At 36.3% G+C, this 17,003-nt stretch overlaps 1 protein-coding gene across 28 annotated transcripts in view; it reads left to right on the top strand.

Moving 5' to 3' along the window:
- The window catches only part of EPB41 (erythrocyte membrane protein band 4.1), a 107,133-nt gene extending 93,366 nt beyond the window's left edge, over nucleotides 1–13,767 (top strand). For 19 of the 28 annotated variants that reach the window (XM_070949486.1, XM_070949478.1, XM_070949477.1 and 16 more), the window contains 6 exons: nucleotides 1,118–1,585; nucleotides 2,657–2,785; nucleotides 4,926–5,027; nucleotides 6,080–6,160; nucleotides 6,559–6,668; nucleotides 9,087–13,767. In XM_070949486.1, the coding sequence (XP_070805587.1) occupies nucleotides 1,118–1,585; nucleotides 2,657–2,785; nucleotides 4,926–5,027; nucleotides 6,080–6,160; nucleotides 6,559–6,654 (876 nt within the window). In that variant the 3' untranslated portion in view covers nucleotides 6,655–6,668; nucleotides 9,087–13,767. The remainder of the gene's footprint in view (nucleotides 1–1,117; nucleotides 1,586–2,656; nucleotides 2,786–4,925; nucleotides 5,028–6,079; nucleotides 6,161–6,558; nucleotides 6,669–9,086) is intronic. The other 9 variants (XM_070949483.1, XM_070949487.1, XM_070949485.1 and 6 more) reach the window with 1 other exon arrangement.
- The last annotated feature ends 3,236 nt before the right edge of the window (nucleotides 13,768–17,003 follow it).

Genomic DNA, 17,003 nt, shown 5'->3' with positions numbered 1-17,003 from the left:
GGCTGAGTGGATCTCTTTGTTTTATATTATGCTGTTACTCATTTTACAGTAAAAGTTGAAAATAGCATGCAAAAGTTTCCTGTTTGACATTTGCAGTCAGATACTTTCAGGCAAGCAACATCATTGTAAATATATAAATAATGAGGTAGCTTCTCATCATCTCTGTTGTATGCCTGGAATTTTCTTGTCATTATATCATTTGGATCATTCTTATAAAAAAAGTCAGTAATAATTACGTTGTGCTTTGTTGAGAAGTTCAGCTTTGTTGAGAGCTTCAGCAATTAAGATTGCTCCTAGATTTATGTATGAAAAATCCAATTTATAAACCATAAGAAAAGCTGTTGTTTCCAAAGGAACATTTTACAAAATTCTTTATTTCTCTTTAAAAAGCCATACCTGTAGCTTCAGGGTGGACAGCATTATTTTTCAATTATAAGAAATTGAAACGTGTGCTTAGAATTGTACTCCTCAGCAATATTAAAGCATTAATTATGTGCTTATGTTTTCAAAACATAATGAGCTTTCAATATGATAGATCTGTATTTTACAAGTAAGCAGTGAGAGTAATGTATGTATATTTTCCCAGTGCACCTTGCAGGACTTTAGGACAGGAAGGGGACAGTGGATATTCATAAATAGTACAGGTGGGGCAGCAAAAGCTAACCCCCTCCTTCTCCAAATGGCAAATACCAGATTGTGTCTACTGCCATGATCTCTGAATGTCCAACCTTTTCAAAAGTAGTTGTATTCTCCTGCTGGCAGGAGACTGGTTTATTGGTCCAATGACTTCTTAGTTGATTGAAAGAGTAGTTGTTATTACAGAGAAAGATGCAGTAGCTTTGCCCACTTCAGACTTGGAGCTGGACCAGGACAAATTCCTCTGACAAAGAGGAGAATATAAACAACTTCTTGACCTTGACTATGGGAGACTGTTATTGTCTGTCAGAGTGACTATAATACAGCCTTTTTGAATGCACTTGAAATATTCATCTTCAGCCATTGTAATAGTGTACACAGGCCCTATGAAGTCTTATTCTAAATTTTGCACTCTTTCTAGATGAAGTGCATTCTATTCCTAATTCTTTCTGGCCTTTTTTGTGTATTCGTTTCTTTTTAGAGTGTGCGTGACTGTCCCTTCAAAGAGGATGCAGATGATGTGACAGAGGGGAAAAATATTGCCTCTCACTTTGAATGGGAGGTTTCAAAGCATTCAGTAGGCTTTAGTGAGAGCCAAATGTCAACCACACTGGCGTCTACACAAATTCATGAATCAGACTCTTTTTCAATAAGCAGCAAGGAGCAGAAAGAGGAGGGTGCCACTGCTCTTCTTGAGAGCAAGGAAGATCTAAGGTGTGAAAAGGGATTTTGCTCAAATATGGAAAAGGAAGCTGAGGATTCTAAACAGGCTGAGGTGGAAATATCTGTAATCCCTGTTTCACCTCCATTGTACCTCCATGAGCAAGAGGAGGAAGCCTGTGGTGTTGAAGAAACAAAATTTACCAGCAAGCCACTTAGAGAGCTAAATGGAGAATATTACAGTCCAAATGTTGATCATGAATTTCCTGCTCTCATTCGCTGTTTCCAGGTAGTAAATGTGAACATAGAATATCTTTTGCAAACGCCTGTGCTACATTTTCTGAGTCACTTTGCGAACACTGGAGCAAGCATATTTACATATCCATGAAGAAGGATTAATTTTTGATGTCCTGAAGTAATTCCCGAAAACTAAACAGTTATTCAATTTCATACTGTCTATATAAATTATTACTCCCTTCTTCATCCTTATCTGAAATTGACATGTCTTAATTAAACCATTTTTTCTTGATTCGTGCAAAGAAAGGGAAATTCAAAAAGCTAAAGATGTTTAATATATCAGAAAAACTTAAGTACTAATTATTAATACTAATATTTTATTCATTACAACAAAGTCTGGAGTCAACAGATTTGGAAATACCACTTCCCTCCAGTTTATTGTAATTTTTTTTGCTTGCTTGCTTCAGTGCTCCTTCCTTATTAATCCTATCTGCTAAAAAACCTAAATATGTAATCTGATAATAAGGTGATACTTTGGGTATGCAAAGGGATATGATGGTTATGCGGTCCACTTACTAACATTATATTCTCTTTGAGTTAATTATCAGGTGGTGGCACAGCTGATTTTTCTTTTCCTGTTATTCTTAATACTTGAATATTCATAAATGGTGATTTGGCAGTGATTTAATATAAACTGGTGGACTTCACATTTCAAACTGCAGGTGTTGCCTATGCACTCTCTGTAGGTTTCCTACATTCAATTTAAATTCATCTAGTTTCTGAACAAATAAATAAATACTGTGGCATGTAAATGATATTCTTCCTACATGGTATAGCATATATGTGGAGATATATATGTAGATGTCTATGATTAAATTTCTCATTAAATATTAATATTGATCACTGAAGTGAATCCATTTCCATTATTTGGCCAATCAGATTTTTAAAATGTGTGAAATCATTGCATTTCATCTTAATTTTCACAATTCTGCAAATGAGTGCAAACAACATAACAGTTGTGATGTATAGTTGAGTTCATGATGCATCTATAAGTTGCACATTGGAATTCTGTTAAGTAATACTCACATGAGGTGACTAAATCTACTTTGAAACTATTTTGTAGCCCCCCCTTGTGAAAACTCAGACCGTTACCATCTCTGATGTGTCTAATACTGTGAAAAGTGAAATTCCAACTAAAGACGTTCCAATTGTCCACACAGAGACCAAGACTATAACTTACGAAGCTGCACAGGTAGGCTGCTTCCCATCTACTGTTACGATTTTATTGTAATATTTCGTACGATTGTTAGAAAATCCAAGCAGTTTCATTCATCAATTTTAATCTACTTTGACTTTGAACATTTTATTTCAGTGGGATGTTTCGGTTCTTGCAGGGAATTCTACTGGTGACAATTGCTGTGAGAAATATCATTATCAGAAAAGTCATGTTTTTCTGAAACAGAATTGCATGAGTTCTCCTACTTTGGTCCATAAAGCTCCTTCTGGCCATAATTGCTGAAAAACAGACAATACAGTCTCCCAACCTTTTGAAGTGGGAAACAGATGAAAATGATAATGTAAGACCTAAAAGGGTGTACCACATTTACAAACACCATCTCCAGAATCCTAAAACAGCTCTGCTCCCATGCCTGATGAGGCCACTTTGTGGCTGTAAGTTTCCTGAAAAATCTTTTGAGTGTGGTGCTTACTAGCCAAATGATACCCAGCCCTGAATTAGAAGAATTAGACAAGTCTTTGCTGAGAGCTGAGCTGGCTTACACTGTGATGAAGGAGCTTGAAGGAGCTTCCTGAGACAGTAAAAAGCATATGATTAGTCCCCAAAACCCTCTTTATTTCAACAACTGTGAATTATTTTCATTCACAGCCGGTAATGAGTCACAAATAGTTTGTAAAGAGTCCAACAGAAGTTTGCCACAATCCTTCAGGATAAGGCTGATAAGCACCCACCTTTATCTCCCTTGACCCGCTGCCAAAGACCTAATTGGCAATTAGCTTTGCAAGGCCACACCGAGTCAAAACGGAGCTTCAGAATTTAAACCGACCAGAACGACCAAAGTTGCTTCCTGCAAAGGCTCATGTGCCTTTGCTCCTCCTTTATGTCTTATGGGAGGGGCCAATCATCTCTGAGCCCTATTCCCGAGTCGTCCCTTTTGTTTTAACTGTTCTTGCCTTCTGGCAGCTCTGCGCATGCACGCACTGGGAACAGGCTCTCCCTGTTCCTTTACCTCGCTGACGTCAGACTCTGGAGGCTCCAGAGTTCGCACATAACTCCCAGATGGCCCTGGCCCCCTCTCTGCCTCCGACGCAGAGCCCTCCACCGAGCCTTCCCCAGACTCCAGGACTCGTCCGTGGTCCTCCCCAGCCTCCTCACTGTCCGACTCCACAGGCCGCCGGCGGACCACAACAATTGCTCTCCAGAATCATTATTTGTGGACAACTGCTGTGGATAATTATTTAATGATTTTAAATTTTAAATTGTTGTTGTGTTTTTTCTGTTTTTAAATAGGCTGTACACCGCCCTGAGTCCTTCGGGAGAAGGGCGGTATAGAAATAAAATTATTATTATTATTATTATTATTATAAGTAATAGCCCCAGAGTTAAAAAAAAAAAAAAAGATATCCGTCATCTTTGGTAGTTTGTACACTTGAGTTAAAAATTCCCCATTGTATACTCTCACTAAGGTAAGTTGCATTTTGGGTGGTACCAGAAGGAGCTAGATGTGTGGGAAGCTTTTTTCAAAAATCTACCCAAAAATAGACTTAAGGGTAAACCATTTTCTTACTATTTTTGTAGCTACAAAGTGCTTTCTATTTTTTCCCCCAAGGCAAATATGCTTGATAAATATGGTCTTTCAGCTTAAATATGTAAACTGGATGCTTTTGACAAACTGTCCTCCTTTAAGCAGAAAACTATGTATATACATTCAACAAAAGGAAGTTTGTTACTGCTTTGAAAAAAACATCTCAAAAGATTTTTAAAAGTACATTGTTTTCATTGTATAGACAAGTGGGACAGGAATGGAATTTAATCATAGTTGCTACATTTATTACTGCAGGGAACTGAGCAGCTCTTACCAATATATCCTTGAGAAGATGCCGTTGCACAAAGGTTCTATTTGTAAACTTCCTATGGCATCTAATTGTTTACTGGGAGTATTGGATTAAATTGGTATGGGCCTTGTCTGATCCAGAATGTTGTTGTTAGTGTCCTACATGTATACAGTAGTTGATTAGCTAATACTATCTCTTTTCACTTAGAAGCAGTCTTTCAGTTTGTTTCTTTTTTATGAATGTCATCTTTCCTACCAGGTGAGTTACTCACTGTAGGTGGGCAAGGAAGTCATTTATACTTCCATGTATTTCTGCCTTAGATTGATGATGGCAGTGGGGATTTAGATCCTGGAGTTCTCCTAACTGCTCAGACGATCACTTCAGAGACCACCAGCAGCACTACGACCACACAGATAACGAAGGTAAAACCTCCGCTAAACAAGTATTTGGTCTCATTGATAAGCTGTATGCCTGTCAAAAAAAATTACATGCATATATTTCATTTTCTGTGTGCCTTGGTAATCCTCACAGGATTGGACAGTAGAATGCAGAGAACACAGAAGCACTATTTTGTTATAAGACAGTGTTGCTGTAGATCGGAAAAGCTTACGTTTTGATGACAATTGTGGTTGTGTTAGAAATAAAATAATATTGTATCCAAGAGAAGGATCTTATTTCCTTGGCTACATAAAGTCTCTTCCCTGGCTACATTAGTTACAAAGTTGCAATGAGCTCAAGTTATCCTTTAGATTTACAACTTTTGGTAATGGATATAAAGTCAAAAAAATAATAATACACTATAGCCAAACAGTATGACTTATTCTGAGTTACAGATGCCCTCTTGAAAGTTTTGTTGCATACAAAGAACCAACCTGTTTTGATACTTGAACTTCTGGCATTTATGGTGAAGTTGGGGAAACCTGCTTAGCCAGTGTTAGAAACCACAGAGAGAAAAAAAGTTAAACAAATGTATCTTGTAATATGGAGTTTTAAAGGCTTTGCCTCAAATTATGTCTACATTAAAATTGAGAATCAAGGAATTGCAAGTTTTCTTGCCAAAACATTTTTTTAGTTTAGTTTGAGCTTAATTGAGTTCTGATTAAATATTTTCTATTTCCAGACGTATTTTAAAAAAGAATCTATTATATTAACTTCACTTTTAAAATCATTTTTATGCTCTTTATAACCAAATTTTATATTTTGTAAAGCAACTTTCCTGTGGTTCGCAAGAATGGGATATTTGTCTAGTCTAAATTTTGTAAAAAAAAAAATTTGAAAATAATGAAATCATAATTATGAAAAAGAAAGTTCAAAAGATGATACAAGTTTATTCTAATGCACCTATGAACTAGATTTTTATTTACATTCCTATTTAATAAATTGATTACATTTCTCTTTTAAAAATAATTAAAATCTCTGTAGGTTTTATAATTTTTTAGTTATAAAAATGTTAATATTTGTCTTCTCATGACAGACTGTAAAAGGTGGAATTTCAGAAACACGAATTGAAAAACGAATTGTCATCACAGGAGATACAGACATTGATCATGATCAAGTAAGAGATTGTTGTAATTATTGATAATGGAAGGAGGGGTTTTTTTTAACAATAGAAGAGTAACTTTAAATTCAGATTCTGAAGTTATTTTTGAAGCATTGAAAATCTTTTAAACTCAGTTCAAATGTTTCTAGGTGATAACAGATAACAAGATGCCATTCACAAACTTGAAGCTGTTTTGTTAAATATATAATTAAAATGAATTTTTTTTAAAAAAAACACTTGGATAAAATATTGCTATGATAGCACTAATGTGGTCTTCCTCAAGTGTTAAACTTGATCAGGCTGATTGTAAAATAACACAGGTTGAGCCCCTCCCCCCATTCCGTAGGATGTCAGACTGCAAATTAAGTTAGGCAGCACAGAAATAATGTGCTCTTTATACTCTTTTCCTTCAGGTTCTTGTTCAGGCCATCAAAGAAGCTAAAGAGCAACATCCAGATATGTCTGTGACCAAGGTCGTCGTTCATCAGGAGACTGAGATTGCAGAATAAATAGTTTATACCAGGTAAGTTCCCTTTTAGCACCACTTCATAAAATATTTTAACTTTAGTCATAAATAAGGATTGTTATCAGGTGTCTTAAAGAAGCTCCCTGTTCTTGATATCTCAAGTTTAATCCATTATAGTAAATCTTTACAGGCACAAACTGCTGCTAAAATGTACATATACTGGGGGAAGAATCCAGCCATAATAGAAATGAGAATGTTTAAAATAGTAGCCTGTTTCTGACTCTAATTGTAAATCATATCATAAGTATCCTTGAAATTTAGCCTCCCACTAATGTTTGAAAGTGGTAGCAATGATTGTTTAGGATTAAATAGGCTGGGTCTGCAGAACATAAGACCTGCAAATATCATGTCATATTGTACTTCTTGTTGCCTGCCAGGTCTTGTTCCTGCACTATTATAAGCAGTCCACTCACCACCAATTGGCGGAGAGAAACCTATAGTAAACTATTTAAAAAGTATTGGGTGCTACTGCTATTGCCATTAGAAGCAACACTAAGAATGCTGAAGGGGGCTAAAATAAATGTTTCAAATTCACCAATAACCTTTTACCTTGTCCATATTTTTAATTTTTATATAGCTCTAATAAAGTCCTACTTTTTCAAATTATTTTTTAATCTGTACTTTAAGTAAAGGGAAACTGGTGTGACCTGTTCAAGATAACAAAAAGGCATTCACAGTCGCTTGCGTTGTTCAGTCCTGCAGTAGGCGTCTCAATCACGGTGGGCATCCATTGCAAGTTACCTGAAATTTGTAGAGAAGTGTCCTCTGATAAAGCTAAGAATAAATTAATTATTCATGTTCTTCCCAGTACAGTACGGAGATAATGTGCAACTTGGGAATGAAACCTCAGCACACCATTTAATTTGAGAAATTGTCTCTGTGTTTCTTCTTATGGATTATTTATGCAACAGATTTGTTTCACCTGACATACTGTTTGATGGTGATTTAGTTGTACATAAGGACCAAAATAGCATGGGTTTTTTTGGTATCTTAGAGTATTTTTTCTCCTGTTTCCTTTTGATCAATGCTAATGTTTCTCAACAAGGCACCATTTTATGAGTGAGCTATCTCGCCGGTATTTAAAGCCCAAGAGCTATACAAGTGGTCAAGAATTGTTTCATACACGAGTGAACAAGAACTGGGCCCTTGTGCTAAGAAACATCCTTAACGCCATGTATTAACCGAGCATCACATTCTGATTTAAACCTTTATATTTTAAAACTAAGTTATCCGTGGAAGAATGATCCTATGGTCAATTTAGGGAACCTAAGTTTTTCTTGGGGAGGGGGGAGTTTTCTGAATTTTGAGTATGCTTTGCAACAGACCAGAATGCCATTTATGAGCAAACATCTAGACAGGAATTCTCCATTTGTGTATCCTTGGAGGCTACCTTCAGGCATATGGATTTTATGTAGTTATTTAATTTTTTATCCTATCGTTCTGCAGTTATGTCCCATTATCAGACAAAAGTAAGAAAAAAGATCCAAAGTAATGATATAATAAAAAGCTGGTTTTTAAAGTTAAAACATCATCTAAAATACAGACTTAACCACGGTAGTTTACCTTGAAACATTTATGCACATAATATAATAAGGAAAGCAAAGATGATTGAGCATTATTGATACTTTTTTTCAAATATAACTTGGCTATGTTCTCACTTCAACATTCATATTCTGTTCCTCATAATAAGACACATTTGAGCAAAATTTATATATATGTTTAGTAACATGCATTTATTTCATATAGCAGTAACACTTAGCTAGGGCACTTACTTATATACTGCTCAACAGTGTTTTACAGCGCTCTCTAAACGGTTTACAGAGTCAGCATATTACCCCCAGCAATCTGGGTCCTTATTTTACCGACCTCAGAAGGATGAAGGATGAGTCAACCTTGAGCAGGACAGGATTGAACTACTGGCAGTGGGCAGGGTTAGCCTGCAATACTGCATTCTATCCACTGAGCCACCATGACTCATGGATTTAGCTTTTCATAGAAAACGTCTTTCCTACTATGCCACAGCTTTCATCATGTTCATTCAGCAATCACTCTCACTGAAGGACACTGTCAGTTGTGCTGCCCAGAATATGGAATGGTCTTTCTATTGTTGAAGACGTGCTTATTTGTCCTGGCTTTGATATATTTTTTATATTGCCAGCTAAGCCTTATTATTAATTGAGCCAGTGATATCTTAATTAGTTCAGGCTTTTTGTTTATGTACGGTATACTTTTGCATTTTTCTATGTTGCTATAAAAAGCTTAGACTTTCCAGTTAAGATGAATATTAATCAATTATTTGAAAATATTATATAATTGATGCATTCTGTCCCATTTGCAGAATATCAGGAGTTCACAAACACTTTGTAAGATACTAAATGTGTGTCCATTTTCATTAAGAAATTTGTATCTTCCTAGGTGATGCCTGCTTCATTCTTTGAAGGCCACCCAAGACATACCAGCAGAACTACAAAGGAACTTTCGAACACCATGACCTCAAACTTGCCAGATTTATTCTCAATCACACATTCTATCATTTATTGTTAGGAAGTTATGCTTTTTGATGTTTACTTGGAATTATCTTTAATACTATATGTCCCTTTTCATTGTTTTTAATATTGTGACCGACAATTTGCCATATTTTACATGTGCTGATGTGCTTTTTTTTTTTTAAATCATTTTTTTCCCATTTCCTTTTCCTTTGCCATTTTCTGAATCTGTATTAAGATGTCAAAAAGCGTACACAGGGCTTATCAAAAATGTTGCCTTTAAGTGTGATGATATTCACCTTTCTGTTCCTCAAGTAGCTTGCATTCTCTCCTACTTTTTGAATAGGTTACCGTGTGGCATATCAGTGACTTACAAGTAGCCACCCTTGTCAGAAAAATCACTGTGTGCAAAACTTTAATTTGATTGGTTGATCTATAAAATGTCCAGAGTATCCTAACCACAGCATACTTGGCTTGTGGATTTCCTTCGCTTTTGTGGATATGTCTGTCTTTAGATGCTTGAACATATCCGGAGGTTGTGGTGTTTATATAAGTAATTCAGTAGTTGCCTAGGTTCAGGGACAATGGAAGTTGCTTTTTTATACTGTGAATTGTAAAGCTTTTAAATGAATTGTGGTAAGTCATTCAACTCTCATCTGCTCTTTTCTCCCTCCACCTTTGTTTTGCTTCCCAGTCCTTGGTAGGTGTTCCTTGTAATCCTATCTGCTGTTTAGCCCCATTAAGCTATGAGTTTAAGAGTAAGAGACCCTGAGCACAATTAAGTTAGGCTGTGATTTTATCATGGTGGGGTTTTTTTTTACCCATATTCATTTGTAGGTTTGGGTGGAGGGTTTTGTTTTTTGTTTGTTTGTTTGTGCAAGGGGGGGGGGCAAAAGGCAAATAAAGATTTAAAATCATACCTTTTAAACAAAAGCTAAATTTAGAGCTCTGGCAATGTATCTGGATAAGGGGTGTAATTCCTATTCAGTTGTTAAAGACAATCTGGCATTCTTTTCATGAAGATGGTATCAAAGGCTATCAGTCAGAATAGGGTCTTGTTTCCTCAGTGAAAAGTTATTTGGAGAGGGAATATATTAATTTCCATCAGAAGACAGTACTCTGTCGTTTTTCTTGGGGGGGCAACCCTAACCATGGTGCACTGGTGCTGTATCTCCCTTGTTTCCTTTAGATCATTTAGAATTTCTTATAAAAGAACTTGCTTTCCCTCAAAAACAACAACAATAACAACAACCCACGAACAGAGGTTGTTGCACTTGGTAAATGATGCCCTTAGCTTTTTCCACTGTTAACATTAGAATGAAAGAGTAGAACTCAGCATTGGGTGCTGTCCTCAGCACCTTAATACTGTATGTATTGTCATCATAGAAAAATACGGTATGTACCACCTGGGGAATATGTTCAGAGAAAGAGCAATAAGTAATTTATGAAAGGGGTCAGTGGGAATTTTTTTTAAAAAAGATAATACTGATTTTACATTACTTTCAAACAAAAGTCAAATAGGACTACTCTTTTTCAAAATACTTCACTTTTCTATGTGTATTGCAATCTGCATGTTAAGTTATTGGACTCCAATTTGGAATTCCCATCTTTCAAAAATAGATAGACCATTACTTAGCTGGATGGTTCTTTTTCCTAAAATATGTGAAGGCTCTGTAAAGATACAACAAGAAGCAGCTCTACCTTTTCTTAGAAGAACTCAATTTCAGTAAATAAAAGCTTTCATTTACTATTTGAAATAATGCTACCCTGTAATACTGCATGTTCCTTTCCCCCTCAAATGTGAGTGCATTTTGATTAAAGAATCAGTAGGAATATTTTAGGATTGAAAGATTTAAAGGTAGTGGTATGTGAAACATTTTGAATACAAAACATCCCATTTGAGCTTGAAACCACAATTTTACATTCAAAATGAAGTGTTTGTAACATTTTAGAAGTGTTTTGAGATGGAATGCTGTTCGATCAGTTTTGTTTTAATATGCTCTGGACATTACATCATGTTTCCAATGATTGCTGATTGATGCCAGAGGGAAGCCCATTTGGAAACAGATCCTCCCCCACCCCCCGGAAAATAAACATAGGATTGAGTTGTAATAGAATTAATTAATTGTGAAAGCAGTAGAGTAAGTAAGCTTCCTAACAATATTACACCGAACTAGAATAAACTCTGGGCACTTAATGTATTTATTACAAAACTAGCTATTTATTGTGAAAGACAACTGATTGGTACACTTTGACTGGTACAAAATATTAATATTTCTGCTGCTTTTACTGCTCTTTTATTCAAAGCATAAAGCAGTTTTGAAAGCATTCTATTATTTATTATGGAATTCTATTATTCATGAAGCTTGTATTCCATATGGTTTCTAAGGACAGGTTTTGCCCTTTCACCAGCTGTAACTGAGCATGATTTTTGTACACTATGGATAGCTAGCCAGTGATGTTCTGTTCTGTTTAGCTAACCTACACATTCTTGTATGGAATGTGAATCCCACATTATAAGATATTACCTTTACATGATGAGGGGAATGCATTTCAGATTGTACCTCTTCCTGGCCTTCCTTACATCTATTGCTCTCCCATTTTCAGAGTTTTCTACCACCTTACCTTTTGACCTCCATTTTCATTCATGCACCAGGGTTAATTTTACTGATTCACCCTTTTTTGTGTTGTGCAATAGATGACTCCCAACTTCCCTTTTTCTGATTTTTAGCTTATTTATTAAAAGTGTGTAATAAAATCTGCAGTAAGTGTTGCATTAGACTGCAATAAGGAAGTCCAAGGTGGGATGGTATATCTGCATTGTGTCATTACTTGCCTCCTTTTACAATAATCAGAAGCAAAAAATGTTCATTTAACAGTTGGTGTAAGTATTTAGGATTGCTTTTCTAAATATTACTTAGGAATATATTAGTTTCAAGAAATGCTCAAAATCACAGGACACGTGAATGAAAAAAATGAAAAACTATTCTACAAGATAAAAGGAACAAGCAACAAGACAGCCATATTCCTGAGAGAAAGAAAAGTAAGGGTCATTCAAATTTACTTTTTTTTTCTTTTTGGTTCTTTATATTCATTAGCAGGGCAATTTGACCTCAGGGGTTTAATAAAAGTTTTGCTTTTCTACTCATGGCCAGGCATAAGATCTCCACCTTTGAGTATGCCAGAAGATAAAAGCATTATAAAGCAAGAAAAACTTCATATTTTTGCAGATTAAACTGATTTACATGATATACATCGGGTTGTCCAACCTTGACAACTTTAAGACTTGTGGATTTCAATTCCCAGAATTCCAATCATGGCCGAGGAAATCTGGGAGTAGAAGTCCACAAGTCTTAAAGTTGCCACCGTGGGATACCCCTGATAAACCTAAATGATTGTGCTGTTTTCATGTTATGTTACTCTGCTTCTGATTATTGTAACAAACTTTTAAAACCCCTTAACAATATGCATGTACACACCTTCTTTTGACTGGTAGTCTTATTGCGCAACAACTCCCACCAGCTTTTATTACCTATTCGCCAAAACTGATAAAACTAAACTTCATACCAGAAAAGGCTGAAAGAGTTTAAGGGTCCTCTTTTAAACCTCTTAGGAATGTGAATCCTGGGGCTGCTGCCACATAGGGATTATTTTCTTTTCTGAAATTCCTTCCTGCATGCAGTGTAAATCCACTCTCTGCTGCGAAGGCGGTTTCTGTTTACCACCTGAGCTTATAAATTGGCACTCCTGCTGGCAGCCTTTGTAACTGAACAAGAGTTGTGAGTTTGTTCCTCCTGGCTGCTTATATCCCGCAAGTGAGCAATATTTCATTTTGTATAGCCAAGCATGCTGGAGAAATTTAAAAAAAGGAGCTAATAAATCCTTTTAAAATGCATTTGCCAAGGTAATTTAACTTTCCATAGCAGACACAATGAAAATAATTTAGTTTTAGGGTACCAGAAACGTGTCCTGAACTGTCTGCCATTGACAATAGTAATTTTCATGTTTTGAGTAGGAAAAGCATTTGTAGGCTGTTTGTACTCACAATCTCAGAGCTGCCACCATCACCTTAACAGATCACAAAATAAACCAGCTTCTAGCATTCTCGTTTTCTGGGGACCAGCACTGCCATTACTGGAGCAGTAAATAAAATATAGTCTATTTATTTATAATGATGAAATGACTATGCTCCCAGTTATTTCCTTCCCCATTTATGAGATTATCTAGAAACTCTCTTAATTGTATAGTAAATGGAAGCTATTTATCTATGAATGTGTGTACAGAAGGAAGAGCAGCAGTATCCAAATTGGTCAAATTAGAAGGAAAAAAATAGATTTTCACTTGCCAACAATTAAAGTACAAATTAACTTTGGGGACTCGAGAGGGTGTTGGGGATTCATAAACTGTGATTTTTTTCCATTTTCATACAAGGGACAATTTTTAAAAAATGTATTCTAATTATGGGGGGTTGGTTCTCTTTTTTACACATTAAATCACACTATTTCACTGCAGATATGAAGGAGCTTTGTAAATTTTTTTTAAAGACAATTGTATAGAATAGTTCGTTCTTTTTAAAAAAAAGTAGGAACAGAATAAACTATTAGCAAATCTTTATAGTTTATGTAGTTGTTATTTTGGACTTTTGTAGTTAAAGAAAAATTAGATGTAGCATTTAGATATGTGTTCAATCTTGTATTGCATTTTTCAATAAATTTTCAGGTAAAAAAAATGATGCTCTTGTCACTTATTAAAGCTCTACTTTGCCCAGATTATCTGGACTGTAGCTTCTGAAATATGCCGGCTGAAATTTTAATTCTTACAACTATTTGGTTCATCATATGTAGCCCCAAATGCCTAGTTTAAGTATCTGTTAAACCATGACTTTAATGTATACTTTTAAAAACAAGTTGCTGTTACTTTTGCACAACATTGATTGAGCTCACACACTGCGGTGAGCCAAACTGTTAGTTCACGTTGTATAAACCCAGCTTGGTAAGTCATGTTTTATCATGTTGAGAATATAACCTTTGATGGCGACCCGTGGAAAGAGCAATAGTGAGCACTGAAACCTCCAAGCAATCTGCCTTGTGACGGTGAGAGTCTTGTCATCTTGCTTCAAGTACACCCTTAGCCTTCTCCTCCACGCAAACTCTGCTGTCCTTAATGCCCAGGAAATTGCAGAATCACAGGAAAAGTCCTACATTAGAGAAGTGGAACCATCACACCTGCGGGCTCTCTCCTTCGTGCTCAATCGATTCTGAGAATAACCATGAGAACCCCAGGATAACTTCTCAGGGACTGATCCTATCAAGTTGATGTGCAGTTGTGTGAAGGTTAAACAATGCTTATTTGCACTTATCTCTAGCTGCAAATAACATTTGCTCTCCTGCATTCTTCTGAATGGAAAGCTGCTTTTTGTAAGCAAGTTTTTCCATAACAGGCTGCAGAATCAGGGAACAGTACAAAATCTGTGTCTGCTGTATTGAGCAGTGACTAGGTTGAGTGGCCCATTCATGGAATGTGCTCTATCAGCCTCTTCGTTTTACGCTGCGGCATCAGCAGAGGGAGCCTGTTTCAAACTTTGAAAGTAACCATATGGCTCCCAGATATATTGGAATTCCAGCCCCTAGAATTTGTCTCTGTATTTTTTTTATATCTTTTTGGCATTTACAAAATGCATTTTTCAAAAAGAGGAATATTCATTTGTGTTCAAAGGAACGAACAACGTGTATCAGGAAGAAATGCAAATAGTCATGCTAAAATGCATGGCATTGTACCAGGATTATTCAAAACTGCTGCACTATAAAATTTAGCAAGTAAGACTTGAAGAGCCAAAACATCTTAACGTCGGTTCTAATAAGCTTCAATGTTAGGAAATTACATTTTAGAGTTCAATGAAATTTCATTGCCTCAAAGTAAAGTTGCTATGGAGAATTCTTACACCCCACCCCCTAAGAAATGGAATCTTCAAGTACTTGACTGAATAGATTCTATAATATTCAATTTCCTGATTCTATGCAATTTCTGGTGTTTGGTCCACATCACTGACTTTGAAATATTACAATTAATAAACAAATGACTGTCTTGCAATATATTCTATCTGGATTGTAATTTCGTATCTAGCTGCAGTGATGAAATAAGACCCATATCTGTGTTAAGCAGTTAGAGGTTTTTTTAAAAAAGAACCAACTAATTCGCTTACACAAAGATTAAATAAAAGTGGGCCTTACATATACTCACATTTGAGGGAAATACTGTGAAAGATCAAGCTATGATACTGGTAGAACCACGTGTCATTAAGCTGCAATTTGAGTAATAATTGATACCTACAATTGGCTTTGGATTCACACAGTTCTAATGTGCTGGATGGGTTGACACACTATAGCACCAAGGTTATTTCACTGAGGCAAGGTACAATGGAATAAGCCTATGTCAATATCAATATCCTTCCGGTATATTTTGGAATTTAGGACTAGAGTTCGATGAGAGCCAGTTTGGTGTTAGGGTTAAAGAAAGCATCAGGCTAGAAATCAGGAGACTATATCCGTTCTTGTCCTGCTTTAGGCACAAAGCCAACTGGGTAATCTTAGGCCAGTCATTTGCTCTCAGCCCTAGGAAGGAGGTAATGACAAACCACTTCTGGAAAACCTGTCCAACAAAATTTTAGGGGCTTGTCCAGGCAGTCTTTGAGAATCAGACATCACTGGATGGAAGAAAAAAAGGGAGAGGCTTGTATAGTTAAATGCTGGCTGGGGAATTCAGGACGTTGGAAGTCCACACATCTTGCTGAGTTTGAGATACGCTATCCTAGAAACATGACTCACTTCCTTTGATAATACCTCTGGGATATACACCTTCTGGTTATCATATAATACACTGCATTATATTTTATAATACAATCAAAGCAACCATTCCCTCCTTGTTTTGATAGTCTGGACGTGCCCTAAGAGAACCAGCAGTTCCTTTTTTACAAAATGGGAACCATACCCGAGGATCTAATTGGTGGAAGGCAGAAAAGAGCTAACTGGGATGGTGATGGTGGAGATAAATTCTCATCTGCCTCAATAATACAGCCATCCCTAGCCCAGGGCCCTCCCTATGACTCAAGAGCATAAAAATAGCACCTCTGGCTCTTGCCATAACTCCTCTGAGTCCAGATGTTTGTTTCTCACAGAAGCTAGGCAGGTATCTCCAGCATGCTTACCATCTTTGACCACCAGTGTTCTTCAATTGGTATTTGGGTAAAAGCTGCCACCAGTGTGGAAATCTGTCTTCACTCACAGCTGTCAATAGACCTATTATTCCCTATGAATTTATCTAGTCTACTTACAAAGCTAAGTCAATGTCCATCCTTATCTCTCACACATCAACTAACTATGAATTGCACGAAGAAGCATCTTCTTTGGACTGCATGCTTAGCTTACCTCTTCAAACCAAGAAAGGAATGTCTGATCTTTTCCCATTCCCTGCATGTTTTAACCTTCCTATCGTATGTCCCCAACACCACCATGTTTTCTAAACTAATGAGCCCCCATTGTGCTCATTTTTTTTTCTCCCAAGAAAAGTACTTTGAGTCCCTAATTATGTGGGTTGCTCTCTTCTACTTCTTCTCATTTTCTCTGTTGTACCTTTTTCCTAAATGTAGCAACGGGAGCTATGTGCAGTAGTTCTGATGATGACAATGCACCCATACTTATATATTTCTGCTCCAATGTGCATCACTTTGCACTTCCTTAAGTGGAATCACATTTACCATTTGTTTGATAAAAGTCGGATATTTTAAAGAGAATTTTCTGGAGCTCTTCACAATTGCCATTGGATTTCATCAGCGTCCATGAATTCAGCC

The sequence above is a fragment of the Pituophis catenifer genome, unplaced genomic scaffold (assembly GCF_029215685.1).
Source record: "Pituophis catenifer annectens isolate HBS135680 unplaced genomic scaffold, rPitCat1.0.hap2 SCAF_9, whole genome shotgun sequence".
Lineage (NCBI taxonomy): Eukaryota > Metazoa > Chordata > Lepidosauria > Squamata > Colubridae > Pituophis > Pituophis catenifer.
This window is presented reverse-complemented; position numbering and strand designations above follow the sequence as displayed.